Here is a 14208-nt window from a genome sequence, read left to right as displayed (position 1 = left end):
ATGTTTTCTAACATAACTTGATATTATATTATAACACAGTATGAAGCAGCAAGCAGTGATCTGATAACCGATTACAGCAAACCTGCAAATTAAGTGAATTTCCAGATGCTTGGTCAAATTTGAGAAAAATATGTTTTTACCTAAAGAAAATGTCTACTTGGACTTTAATGGAAATAAGTAACATTAGGAAAAGAGAACACAGGTTTGCTGTTGTGAAGAAAACAAAAATGTTGGCTATGTTTACATGTATTTAAAAACCTGTTAAAGGTAAGAAAAAATTCCTACAAAATTACGAAGTTTGCGAAATTTTATGAAACACTAGAAAAGAAGTAAAGTAACACAATATGTTTATTCTACATTTGTTAGGTTAGCCTTTGATGGAAAATAATCCACAAAACAAAAATATAATGTTTCACTCTCAGACATATGTCTTCCTATCTCAAATTTTCTTTGGTCGACAATGCGGTCTTTGTCAGTGAAGTATTCAAATTGTTTTGTGTATTGTAAAGTTTTTCAGTTTCTGAGGCCAAGATGAACTCTTATCCATTAAGCATGCTTTCAAACAAAAATCCTCAAAACCTCGGCCCTTGATTTTTATGTTACATCTTTTAGTTTACCTATGAAAGAAAACTTTGTCTCTTAGTCTTCTATGAAAGAATAAAATGGAAGACAATTAACTGCGCTTAGCAACTTTGATATTGCGATAACCATAACCATATTACAATAATGTTACATAATACATTGTTTGTATTTAAAGCTAAAGTCAATGGTAAAATATTAGTTTTAAAAATATTTGCAATGTTGTATAAAGGTCGATTTACACATATCAGTTACGGCAGGTCACAGTTCAGACATATCAGTCACCTCACAGTCAACCAAAATATTCTTTAATGGATTTTCTATTCCGTTATCTACAATCATCGGGCACAGGACCGTCAGTCGCTCTGTCGGCGTCTGTCAGTCAATTTCAGATTTCTTTCCAACGATATTTTTGGATTGTTCGGACACCTGACGGACGTGATTGAGATTAGAAAATAGTGTTTTTGTTATTTAAATGATTGTGTTTATATTTTAAGTGCTGTTTATAACAATCAACAAGATGGACAATGAAAATTAGATAGAATATATAATAGGGTTTTAATTTTAAAAATTTTTACTGTAACATCCCTGTAAATATTAGAGACGGAAGAATGACTGAAACCAACTGACGGAAAGTTGACTGAGGAATTATGAATGTAACTGAGACTAAAGTGTGACTGGACTGTAACGGAACTTTGACTGGACTGTAACGGAACTGTGACTGGACTGATTGCGTGAACCAACCTTAAAACCTCTCAAAAACCCTTGAATCAGATTGTATAAACTTATCCAATTACATATTATTCCAAATGAAGTACAATTTTGAATTTTTAGGAGTTTTTATGTTTACCTCTCTAATAACAATCATTATCCATATTTTTTGTATTATAGTGGTTTAAAACCTAGATATTACCATGAAGACAGACTATGGTAATAATATAACTAAATATCTGTAGAAAAAATCATTGAAAACAAGTAAGGATATAAGTACCTAATGATAGTTTTATGAAAATCAAAGCAGACAAACGACGATAACATAAAAGAAAAATTTGCTAAAACCTGACAATGAAATAACTATAGCAGAAGTGAAAACAGTAACAAATGGAAAAAGATACAGGCAGAAATAAAAAACATAAACATGAAGAATGAATTTAAAATCAAATTTTAAACTTTAACACGTTCGCTACTGCAATAGTACAAAATTTTTCATTCATATGGACTAGCGACGCACATTTGCGATACCTGGTTTCTACCCATAGACTGCCATTGGCTAGTCACATTAAAATAGACTGACGTCGCATATTTGCATCATGTTCCAATGTTATCAAAAAGCTTATATCTTTGTAACGGTCTATTTGAAGGCACTGAATTCTCTGCAGTGGTCTTCAGGGATGTCTGTCATACAACTGCGTCGCTTGGTCTGTGGATAAGATCATTGGTGACGTCATATGATAGTTGGAAAAACTGTTCTTTACTTTGCTGCATCACTGTATGTATTTATGCTGTATGTATGCTGCGTAGCTTTTATATTTGTTCAATTATAAACTGTTATTGAAATATCTGTTATTTTTACTTACATTCACCTAACATAAACAAAAATGAAGTGTCGCATATATGCGGCGTTTGGGCTATTTAAAGAAAAATATAATAATTTTCACTATCGTCTTCGCTGTAGACCGGGTGTTGCAAATATGCGACATTAGCAAAGGTTATAAAAAAAGAAAAAACAAGAATATATTATTTACAAGATTGCAGAGTATTACAAAGTAAATGATCACTGTTAAACAGGTTTTCGCCTGCGATCTGCATGTACTGTTAACCAAGTGACAGCCAGTCTATATGAAAGATTAAATTGTATACCTCGGTTTGTGGTAATGATCGCAGCGTCGGATATATGCGACGCTCGGTAGCGAACGTGTTAACCAGAAAAAATATGTTTATATCATTAAAACTATTAATGAAAAAATTAAAATTATTATTTCAAATCTTAAGCAATAGAATATTAAAGGGATTAAATCAAGTACTTAGTAAATCCACAGAGAATTAAATGTGGTGGGCAAAAAAGAATTAGTAAGGAACATATACAGGGTGGGAAAAATGCCATGGGGTAGTTAAATATTTCAACAAAATAATCAAGATAGAGCTACAAAACTTGGTATAATGTTACTGAGAAATATTATTTTACACATCATTCAGTGATACGCTACCCCCTCAGGGGAACAGTCCTCTAGGAATGAGAATAAAATCTTGTAAGCATAGGTTAATCCTATAATGTAAAACAAGCACATGTACGGGCAAGACAACCGAGTCAACAATGGTAGCCGTTCAAAGATTTATAGAATCTGCCATTTTGAATCTCTAAAGAGCTGCTATTTTTTACTCAGATGTTCTTTTGAACTCAAATCTGCGGCATTGTATTTTACTAATCATAATCAAGACCTTTCTTTGCTTACGTTTTTTAAATTTTCTTACAAATTCTAGCAGGCACCTCCGTGGAGGTAACGTATAATAGCATTGCAGATTCAAAGAATATTTGAACAGCTGTAATTTTCGACTTGGTTGTCCTTCTCTGTTTTAGTTTAGGTTTACGGCATTGTATTTTACTAACAAGGAATGCTATGCTTATATTTAAGATTTTCTTCTGACTTTTAATGGGCCGTCCTCCTAAAGAGGTAGTGTATCACTGAATAATGTGTTAAATGGTTTTAGTGATTAGTAACTGAACATTGAATTTTGAAGGGTTTGAAATATTTATGTGTCCTGGGACATTTTCCCATCTTTTAGAGACAACTAATGTTAATATCCAGCAAAAATGTGTGATCCAGCAAAAATATGTGATCTATGATCTATATTCCTAACAAAAAACCAGCATAGGATTTGTTTCTTTCTCTTTTAAATAATAACAGTAAAGTAGTGTTCTTACCAAATTAATGATGGTTTTTTATAAGCGAGTAAGTATGAGGAATCCCTCTTAATATAGATACCAAGCACAATCTAGCCAATTAACAGCCCAGACTGATAAAGAGAGTAGAGTGCATGCATTCATACAAACACACGTCACTCCAAAACCCGACAGAAACACTCACACTCTCAAAATTACTCCTCAAAGTCTCCTCCACGAGGGACAAACTGGGCTGGTGTTTCTGACCGAGAAACAAAACATTAACAGAAATGTAAGTAAAAAATTAAAATTAAAAACCAATCGGTTATAAACATTAGTTACAAACACCAGTAAAATGTATGACAATTTAATAGTCATACAAAATATTTAAAAAATTAAAAAGCTATTTACAAAACATGAATATGTTTTAAAAAATAGCAGTGATGAATAATACAAAAATACATTATAATCACAAATTTTTAGATTACATTTAGTAGAATGTAAGTAAACATTTAAAAAGTATGAATATGAATAGACCAATCCTCAAGGAGGACAGTACTGGTAAAATACGTATGAAACCTTGAACTGATAAAATAGAAACATTTAAGTAAAGATAATAACTAACTACAAAGACAAATTTAGAACCTTGCCTATAAATAGAAATACTTTTAAATACAAAGTATAATTATTATAAAAATAATAAAAATTACAATTGGCATCCTTTAATTTTGAACTATATATTTAAAAAATAAATACAATCAATCAATAGACAAATTGCTTGCAGCACATATTGAGTTTTAATACAATCCATCCCTTAAAGTAAAAAAAATAAAACAAAATAAACTTTGCAAAATAATATGCTGCAATAATACTAGTTTTTTGTATTAAGATTTCAATCATTCTTACCTCTGTGTGATGTTCAGGTAATTTCATGTTGTCAAATATTCTGAACAGAACCTGAAACATTTCAAAATATGAAAGTCAACAAATAAAATTATATTTTCTTTTATTACTTGGCCCAAAGAGGTTTTCTGTGTCATTTTGACAATACAATATTCCTGTAAAGTACAAACATCAAGTATAACCATAAAATCAAATTCTGGAACTTGGTTCAATGCAGAGCTTGCTGGTCTAGTGATGGAGCACAGGGCTTTGGTCCCTGAGGTACCGAGTTCAAATATTGCCAACCATCACCATCAATTGAGATGGGGACGCCACCTAGGTGCGTATTTTAACCCAAATAAGAGTGAAGGATGAGTGTAGAAAGGAGTGAGATAATAAGTGTAAGTGTAGCTTTCTTACTGACTAAGATTACCTGCTTCATTAGCCAGGATCATAACTTTTGCTTCATTATGCTAAGTGTGCAACATTTCCCCCTCCAAATCTGAACGGTGCTCGTTCAATCCAAAGCTGAGTCAAATACAGGTAAATCAACTGCATCGTTCTATGGCTTGAGATCGGTAAATAGGGAGTATACTGTACCAAGCAATTATGAATACGACAGTAAAATTTCAAAAAGTGTTTATGGAATTCATTTGGTGACTACAACTGTCTATATAGGGCAGCTATTCTTTTGTTCTTTGCAGACTGCTTACTGTCAGATGCTTCATGCAATCTGGAAGGCAAGTTTTCTCCTTGCAACTAGGGTAGTTCAGTTTTGCACCTTAAAGTTTCATTTTTTTTTTTTTTGTAATGTCTTCCTTAACTCTTTTGACACTTAAATTAAGAATTAAATTGTACTAATATTAGAAAAATTTCAGTAGTATGCTTCCAGATCAATCTCATGAGTTTTCAACAAATAAATAAGACAAAAATAAACATACCTGAAATAAATCTCTCCACCAGTGAGGTTTGAAAGCGTCACCGTGTGTTTTGACGATTTCAAAGAGCACGGTGAGTGCGCGAGTTCGGACGTCAAGTTTGCACCGGCTCACGATGCACGAGAGTTCAAACAGCAGTGGAAACCATCCTCTGACCCAAGCTCGGTCCTCTTCGCTAACATTACCGTCCTCCAGGCAATGCTCGTTGTATAACTGCAAGGTTGGGTTTCATCAAGTTGTTTTTTGAAGAAAATATTGATTTCTTTTATATTATCTTTATACTGTAAACACTTTGTTTTATGTATTTATCACTCAAGATCAGAGCAACGCTGGAGATGAGCACATCAACCCAGTATGTGGTATCTATTCTATTTAACTTTTCTATAAATAACCCATTTAATTAAAAAATGATAAATCATAGAATTAGTTCTCTTACCCAACCCTTTGTATTAGAATGTGTATAAATTTATTTGTGGGATTTTTATCTGCATTGTAGTTAGAGATGACAATAATCACATGCAGGCGGCAGCCTATAAGATTAGTTATGTAAACACTGTAAAGCTGTTTACACATTATATCAATACAAAATCATTTGATTGATTGATTCAACTAAGATTAAACACTAAATTTTTACCTGAGGTTTCTGATGCACACAGTCAGCGCAGGTTCTGATAAGTCGTATTGCCTCCATACTGGTGTCTGGAAAACTTGCGTTGCAAGCAAACTCCGATAAACACTTGACTGCGTCTTGGAATGAATCCACCATTATGGCAAAGTGTGCTGGGTAGAGGTTGTCTAAAAGTAAAGGGGAGAGTTGAGCTTTTTTATTGAGGAAATACACAACAAATGGCAGTTTGTATAGTTTTACCTGATACATTAGAAACCGCTTTGGATGACATAAAAAACAGACTCTGAAACTACGAAGTTAGCACTGTTACTAGACAGCTGACAGCTGACGCGACGATGTCAATTTTGCAAGTTATTTTACAAAGCAGCCAGTTGGGTTAAGGCATTAGAGACAGCCATCGGAAGAAAGTCTGAAATCTGACGTTTACGGAGATACCAATCTCAATCCAGTTTCGTGTACACTGGAACGGAGTGAAGTAGATTAAAAGACACTAGCAGCGGGCCGGGGTGTGGCAATCGACTTGCTCGAGTCGATCAGCAGCTGGAAGGTTAATGATTTATAAAAATTCAACTACGAATCACTAACACTTGATTCTTTACAAACACAAATAAACTTGATTCTCTTTAAATACAAACAAGCACTGTATATTCTTATAATCACAAAAAAACATAGGTAACTCACTGATAATGTGTCCTGTAGTCTGAAACGCCATTTCCACTATGGCCTCATCATGATCAGCCGCAGCTAGGTGGAACACACTAAAAATGTTCTTCCAACCAGACCGAACGTTCTTGGCTTGTGAGTTGACCATCTGCGCTATGCATCGGACCACCATGTCACGTATGGTCCGTGATCTGGAAAATAAAAGTAGCTAACAATTAAAATGAAAGTATCAGAGTTATTTTACAGATGTGAGCAAAACATTGGGTTTTAAGTTATGGTTGCCAAACAGAAATGCCCTATTGGTTCATAATTTCTCTGGCTTATTTCAGAATCCAAAAAATATCCTAAAATCTGCGGACTGACCTCTTTAAATTAAAGCATTATAACAACAGTTAATTAAGTTTGCTTTTCGGTCTCCAGGTTTAGTTGCCATAAGACTAAAACCAATATATTTTGTTTGATAGAAATAAAGCCTTGCAATATCATACAACACAGTTATTTAAACATTTAGCCTATCATTATTTCAAATTAATTAGAGTAAAGACTGACCTGTTCTTTTTCATGATGTGTTCAAAAGGCCTCAAGAAGTCTTTCTGGAATTTGAAATTAGCAAATTCTCCTTTCTCAATAAACTTCATGGATAGCTGACGGAGGGAGTCGAGAGCGAATATCGCAATGTCTTCATTAGGGTTGCAACCAACCTAAAAAAATCCAACGTTTGATTCCCAGCAATAACTACTTTGGTTACTACTTGTAACGGGACGGGTGGCGTCGTCCTGTAATAAAGCTACTAGGAGGTCCCGAATTGTGGGTATTTATAGGCATGCACTGTGGATGCGATACTCCCTGGTGTGGATTAACGTCCACACGAGTGAGTACTACGACTATCCGCAGTACTATCCTGATAATTATACCAATTCGTATATACCAAGGCAAAAATGTGGTTCGGAATCCACTATAAACTGTAGGTCCCTTAGTTGCCATTAGCTGTATGGGCTATTAATTAACAGCTGTGTCTAAAAAATGTCGGCCTTAGTCACTAACAAGACTAGAAGATCGCGCCACTCATCCTACACTCATCTCCAATGATACTTGGCTTAAAATACCTACTTTGTATGGTCGCCATTTAATAAGAAAGTATTAAAGAATTAAAGTATTTCTTACTATAGTTCGGCCGCTTAGAAAACGACCTCCTCCAGCATTGGTTTACCATTAGCGCGCAGGTCGTTTTCTAATCGGCCGAGCTATATTTAAGGTGATCACAGAAGATCATTGTGTCACCATGATCTCAGGAGATGACCACAATGTTGCCATAATCGAACAAGAGAGAATCATGATGTTACCGCAAACGCGGTAAATGATTTATGGTTTTGCCATTGGGAAAAGAAAATCAACAATTTCATATCCTAATGAGATCATCAGTTTTGACAAATCTAGAATGGCCCATCTCTCTAATTAACCGCTTTAGCTAGTCTGAGTGAACAGGACGTACTTTGTTGAAATGTTCCCCCAGGACTTGCCATATCCTGCTCCACTGAAGCCTGATACGACCCATGTTGTAGTAGGAGATCTCAACAATCTTCTGTAGACTGAACATCCGGTGCTGAGTTGGATGAGATAGTTCGTCCATGGAAACCTAAACAAAAATCTATTATAGAGACCTCTTATTCTTATAAATTTAAAAAATTACATTTTAGTTTCAGTAGCCCTAACACCTTATATTTCTAATTTCTATTACTTTTATTATAAACTAGGTGAACCCGTGCGAATTTGCACGAATAAATTAGGATATTTTGTAGCAACGTAGAAGTTACGTCGTTGTATCGACGTTGGTCTTGAGCTCGATCGTTGGCTATATACATTACATTCTTTTTGCTGATCAGTAGGAGTATTTTGAAGGACGGAGCTTATCATGCCGAAAACTTGCGCGAATGGATTAATATCAACCAAATGTTTAGTCAAAATGTGCATGAGTTCAATGCTGCAAAAGCCATTAGCTTTGTTTAGCATTCTTTCTTGAACAGCGGTCTCGACGTCGTAGATATACATTTGGGCATTAGTGGAATGCTCCCCTTCTGACAGTTGAAAGGTGCCAATAGAGTGATGAATTGTGTCGTGCACCTTATACATGAAAGGCCCTCCACCGTTATGTTCTTAAATTTTAGCTTGAGTGCTGACCATTGCGAGCGCAGAGTTGTACAATCTAATGTTCTCTTGGTAGTTTCTGCTCAAATGATTTGCTCCATTAAGTAGGCTCTGGATATAATAGCTTTCTCGGTATGGTGGTAGATTCACTTTTCCTTTATTGCAGCAGGATGAAAATCCTTCGCCTCGTCCGCCTCTTTGTTCTTCTTTAAAATGTAGCACACCACATTTCTGACATTTTAATGCCATCTCGCCGAGTGAATGCTGCTGAGTTCTTTTATTTGTCAGTGTAATTTTGTAAGTACACGTTGCCACTAACTGTTCCAGCTCCTCGTCTGGGCACATTACGTTTTGCATTGCTTGCCGTATTTTGACTCGCCGTTCCCGACCTGCAATATTTCTTTGTCGTCAGGTCCTTGGTATGTTTAAACTAAAATAAAATGTAAAACTTTTCTCCCGTCGTGTCCTATAGGTAATATTTCTTTGCCGGGTTTCTAATTATTTTTGAAAAACATGCAAACTGTTTACATTTCAAAACCAAACAAAACAGCTGGGATTTCTTTTACTTATGTATTGACATCTGTTTCAGAATATAATAACATTCAAATCAATCACAATGTTATCCTTATGGAAGGAACTTTGAGGGCAGCCCACGCCCTTCAAAAGATATATTTCGAAAATTTAAAGCCAGTTTGTACATCTACACACCTAGACGAACATTTTGGTGTATAATATGTGGGGTTACATCTCAAAACAAAAAAGCCTTATTGTTCACAAAGTTTCATGTCGCGTATTAAATATATAGATAATTAATTAAAGTTGTGGTGCCACTACACTGCCAATGACAATAATTTTCAACCATATGTTTTCTACATATTTTAATAATGTTTTTATTATTTTTGTTGTCCTATTAACCTAGGCTACAACCCTTTTACTGATTTACAATCTAGCGGATGACATTGAACCAGAATGATTCGTTTTAGTGTGTCAATCCGCTAGAAATTTAAGATTTTGAATCATTTTTAAAAGTAAACTATGATGACTTAAAAAAATCAGGGGTTTCATAATTAAATGTGTAGAATATCAAGGCCCACAACTTGCTTAGGGCAAGCCAGCGGTTTTCTCGTGAAAATTAAGTAAATTTAATGGGTTTTTTAAGGGATGAAGTTCAGCTAGACAATTTATCAAAAATTGAATCCAGCGACTTATTCAGAAAGTAGTTTTTACTCTGAAGCAGTCCTACTACACATCAACCAAACATCAGTACTATGTTACATTATTTTTTACTTTGTACCCATAAGTCCCTAGACTCCAACTTTCCTTAACTCAACTACCTCCTTTGAAAAAATCTTTCATGATCGACATAAAACTAAATCAACTAAGAAACTCTTTGTGTCAATAACTGTACCTGACACAGAGCTCGTACAAAGTCCACGATTGCGTCACCATCCAGCCTAATAGAGCCTGTGAATATTCTGTCCACTGCCACTACTACACTCTGCGAGCTCGTTTCACCAATAGACTCCTTTACGCTGGCTGCAATCATTGTACAATGTGAGTCATACAAAAACTATTGACAACACTCACAACTAGTATTTTACTGTATCAACACATGTCTATCAAAATGTTCAACTGAAGAGTTTAACTCGTGAATTGCATTTTCTGTTAAGGTAAAGATATTCTTTTCCTGAACATTTTCTGAAATTTCGAGACCCATCCTTACCTACCTATTTAATATAATCAAATATTCTTTTCAATGATGCAAAACATGTTTATAAGTAAGCAATTTATAAAGAACTTCTGGTCTTTACTTGCACATGATCAATTGCAATGGGAATATTCTGTGGCGTAATCAGGTTTGGAGCGCCCTGGGGCAGGGATGGCCCAAGCCGCCCCCAGTACCAGAATACACCCCCAGAAAAAATTTGAAAAATAATAACTGTAAACTAGCGTTTTTATGCAATCTACACATAATAATTTTTAAAACATAAATTGGTATTTTAATTGGGTTTTTTATTTAGCCTATTTATTTTGATTAGGGTGTTTAAAAATAAAAACATAAATTTAAATTTAGTTCATTGGACAGAACTTATCCTTAGAAATCTCCTCAAACAAAACAGGATGGCTTTACCAAGTGCACGCAAACAGTGGGAACTGAGCAAAGGACGTGAATTTACAAATGGCGGGTAGATGTCGATGACGTTTAAGCACTTGCCCGTTTGGGCATTATCTAAGGCATAATTGAACAGTACAAACATAAATCCTTTCCTACTTTTACAGGATTTTTGACATTGTGTAGTAACTAAATCGGGTTTTAGCGGGCCTAACAGCTTAAACTCAACTCTCTGTTCAAAACTTACCACCTCACACACCGCATACTTTGTAGAAATATTTTTAACCGAATTCAAAGTTCATTATTAGCACTGAACAAGACTTCTAAAGAAACAGTGGTATTTTATGAATTACCAACTTGAATACCGGCGCGCGCAGCACGATAAACATAACCCTCACGAATCACTACAGTATTCACTTATTTGACTGATCAGTGATCTCATAATAATTGTGTCGACAGATCACAGCACACAGCGCTCGTTGTTGCAATAGTTAAAACTACTGTTAGGACAGAGTCCTAAACGCCCTATATCTGTTGCATTAGAGCCTGATGCAGCGCTGTGATTGGTTGAATATTTCCATGCGGTTTATATGGGAGTTTGGACTCAAACCTACTGAGTCCCATCGTACTATCTGTTGCAAAAACATGTAGCGTCCACTACTACCTAAGTACCCAAGCCAGACACTGCGGCAAATCTCCTCGGGAGCATTCGGACACGGTTCGGCCATCATCACCCCTACCGCTCTTACCGCTCTTCTACCCCCACCACTTCCTTAGGTCACTAACACCAAGACACTGTGCAAAATCCTCTCGGGCCATACGCCCTCCCTCCCCATCACTTTCCTTCCGCCCTTACCACGCTTGACAACAACAGTAAAAAAAATCCTAGCCTGGCGCCGCCCTCGCCCCCTAGTGCTTGCCGCCCTGGAGTGACTGCTCCACTCACTCCACTGTCGCGACCTACTGGGAAAATTCCTTCTGGCAGCAAAATAAGTGGAAATTGCCCATCGCAAAGACTGATCTGTATGTCTTTGCAAAGACATTCCATGATGAAAGAAGTTTTTTTTTCATCATGGAAGTTTCTCCCGTTTCTCCATTCTGTACAGAAAGCCCAAATTTTAGCGATTTACTGTCACTCATGAGACCTCTAAATTTAATTATTATATTATATAAAAAAAAGTGTTCAATGGATACACAAACAGTAAGGATGAGCAAAAAATATCAAAATGCCTAGTTTTAAGTACAACTAAAAAATAACTCACCCATTCTGTCAATTCCCACAAAAGCTGTTCACAGTTAATTTAAAATAGGTCCCTCCCAACAATCTCTGCCTTAAGTATGTGAACTCCTTCACCTCGAGAGCTTCAAACCAGACCTGATCGAGATATGATTCAAACCCACAATCTACTGTGCTTTCTTACGTTCCAGAAGAACCAACGCCTTAGATTGTTCCATTTTGATCAAATGAAACAGTCTACCATACTTGTCAACCCAAATCCCATTTGTTATAGTTTAAGGCTGTAGCAAATACCAGGGATAGTTCTTGTTGAGTTATACTCACATTGATTATTGTTTGAGGGAATTTGATAATGACCTTATGTTACCTGTGTAACATAATGTGTAAGTCTTCTGTTATTGGCTGTTAGATCTCAAATGGTTGACAGTAAATTAAAAAAAAACAACAAAATCTGTTGCATGTAAACCATAAGTACTTACGATCAAGTGAGGTCATGTTGAACTTGAGTGAAGAGAGTGATAGAGAGTCAGAAGATGGGTAACTCTTGGTGACTGACAGTAGTTGAGGTCTCACTCCTGTGCCAACCATCTGAGCCATCTCTAAGTGAGAGATGCACTTGATGATGTCAAGCCATGAACTGCCTAGGTAGTTGCCTACAACAAACTCACTCATGTTAATATTCTGGAAAAAAACTACTATGTAGCAGGTTATATGGTTTGGGAGTAAATAGCTTTAAAATACTCTTTTCCTACAGTTACCTAACAATGTACATGTTCTCTCGCTGATTTGAGAAAGCAAAGTGGCCAATTCGCTCATCAGTGAGACAATGTTAACATTGTCCCACTCTAATTACTTTGTCTCACTCCAGATTTGCAACGAGAAGGCACGAAATAGTGAGCGCGTAACATGCAGGCAACGTCGTATGCGCGCGAAATACGTTGGCAGCACTGGCTGTAAATCAGCTGGTCAGCTGTTGTACTGTTGTATTTGTCACTTCACATTAAATGTTATATTAAAAGTTCACTTCTGTGTAAAAATAGGTTATGTTCCTTCACCAATTTATTTGTTTTATGGTAACTGTAGGAAAAGTATAATGTGCAACTCGAGTTCAAAGTACAATTGCCTCACTCGAGAAACCATTCCTCACTCGCCTACGGCTCGTGAGTAAGGATTTCTCTCGAGTGAGTCAATTGCTCACTTTTCTCACTAGTTGCACAAATAACTATTTAACTAATAAATAAACTAAATAGTGCCAAGAACACATTACACAAACCACTGATTTTTAGGTGATAAGGAGTAGGGGAATTATGCTTCCTGACGTCATCCCAAGTATCCTATTGGGTTGGTCACTAGCCTCAGGAGAAAGTGGTATGACTCCAAGAATGTAAAAAAAAATGTTCAACCATCACTTTGCATTTAGTTTTTAAAAGACATTACAATACATTATATTTTGTAAGGAACCACATTCTTTAACGCTGTAAGCCTCAGAAAACCTTTATTTTCTAGCTTTGATGAGTTATAGAATTTTCAATAGGTTTTCCTATCAATTTTGTATTATTATTTTAATAAATTTTACCAAGTCTCCGACCAAAGCTGAGACTTTATTTTGCATTTAGTTTTTAAAAGATATTACGATACATTTACATACAACAAATATATCGAGTCTCAAACGTGTGTATAACTAAGAGACTCACCATCAGTGTGTGCGACAGTGATGAGTGTCTTGATGGTGTCAATGTTCTTGGCCTTCATCTCTGTGATGGGAGAGTTAGCCGTCAGCAGAGTGAACCTTGCTAGAGCCTGGACATAGGCGTCTCTCTCCAACTGTCAACATTACACACACAGTGACTGTGAAGCCTAGCTAAACCATGTAACCGATTTACTAACTATTGAGTAGTTACTTAGACTTATCCTTGTGCGAGTTAGCAGCTCAACTGACTGTGAAACAGAGGTAGCCATGTCTCTTTAATGTAGTAGCCCTGGCCATGTCTTGGGTTCACATCCCAATGCTAACACAAAAATCTATTGTACAGTACATTCTTTTACTGAACCAGCTCACCTCTTGCGTTGCTCAACACGTCTTTGAGGGCTGTAGGAGGGCAGTTGAAATATTAAAAAAGCTGCTGATCTCTTTTTTTTGTC

The 14208-nt window shown here is 35.9% G+C and overlaps 1 protein-coding gene across 2 annotated transcripts in view; it reads right to left on the bottom strand.

Moving 5' to 3' along the window:
• The window catches only part of LOC129002443 (brefeldin A-inhibited guanine nucleotide-exchange protein 1-like), a 53323-nt gene that overhangs the window by 18209 nt on the left and 20906 nt on the right, over positions 1–14208 (bottom strand). The window contains exons 17-26 of one of the 2 annotated variants that reach the window (XM_054430244.1): positions 13761–13890; positions 12546–12719; positions 10125–10252; positions 8064–8207; positions 7121–7272; positions 6590–6762; positions 5915–6075; positions 5284–5493; positions 4367–4417; positions 3666–3722 (exon numbers count right to left, since the gene is read on the bottom strand). In XM_054430244.1, coding sequence (XP_054286219.1) covers positions 3666–3722; positions 4367–4417; positions 5284–5493; positions 5915–6075; positions 6590–6762; positions 7121–7272; positions 8064–8207; positions 10125–10252; positions 12546–12719; positions 13761–13890 — 1380 coding nt within the window. The remainder of the gene's footprint in view (positions 1–3665; positions 3723–4366; positions 4418–5283; positions 5494–5914; positions 6076–6589; positions 6763–7120; positions 7273–8063; positions 8208–10124; positions 10253–12545; positions 12720–13760; positions 13891–14208) is intronic. The other variant, XM_054430245.1, reaches the window with a different exon arrangement.

Source organism: Macrosteles quadrilineatus, unplaced genomic scaffold (assembly GCF_028750875.1).
Source record: "Macrosteles quadrilineatus isolate MER2022 unplaced genomic scaffold, UCM_ALF_1.0 Scaffold_9__3_contigs__length_116548681, whole genome shotgun sequence".
Taxonomy (NCBI): domain Eukaryota; kingdom Metazoa; phylum Arthropoda; class Insecta; order Hemiptera; family Cicadellidae; genus Macrosteles; species Macrosteles quadrilineatus.
The sequence above is the reverse complement of the archived record's forward strand: the minus strand, read 5'-3'. Positions and strand labels throughout refer to the sequence as shown.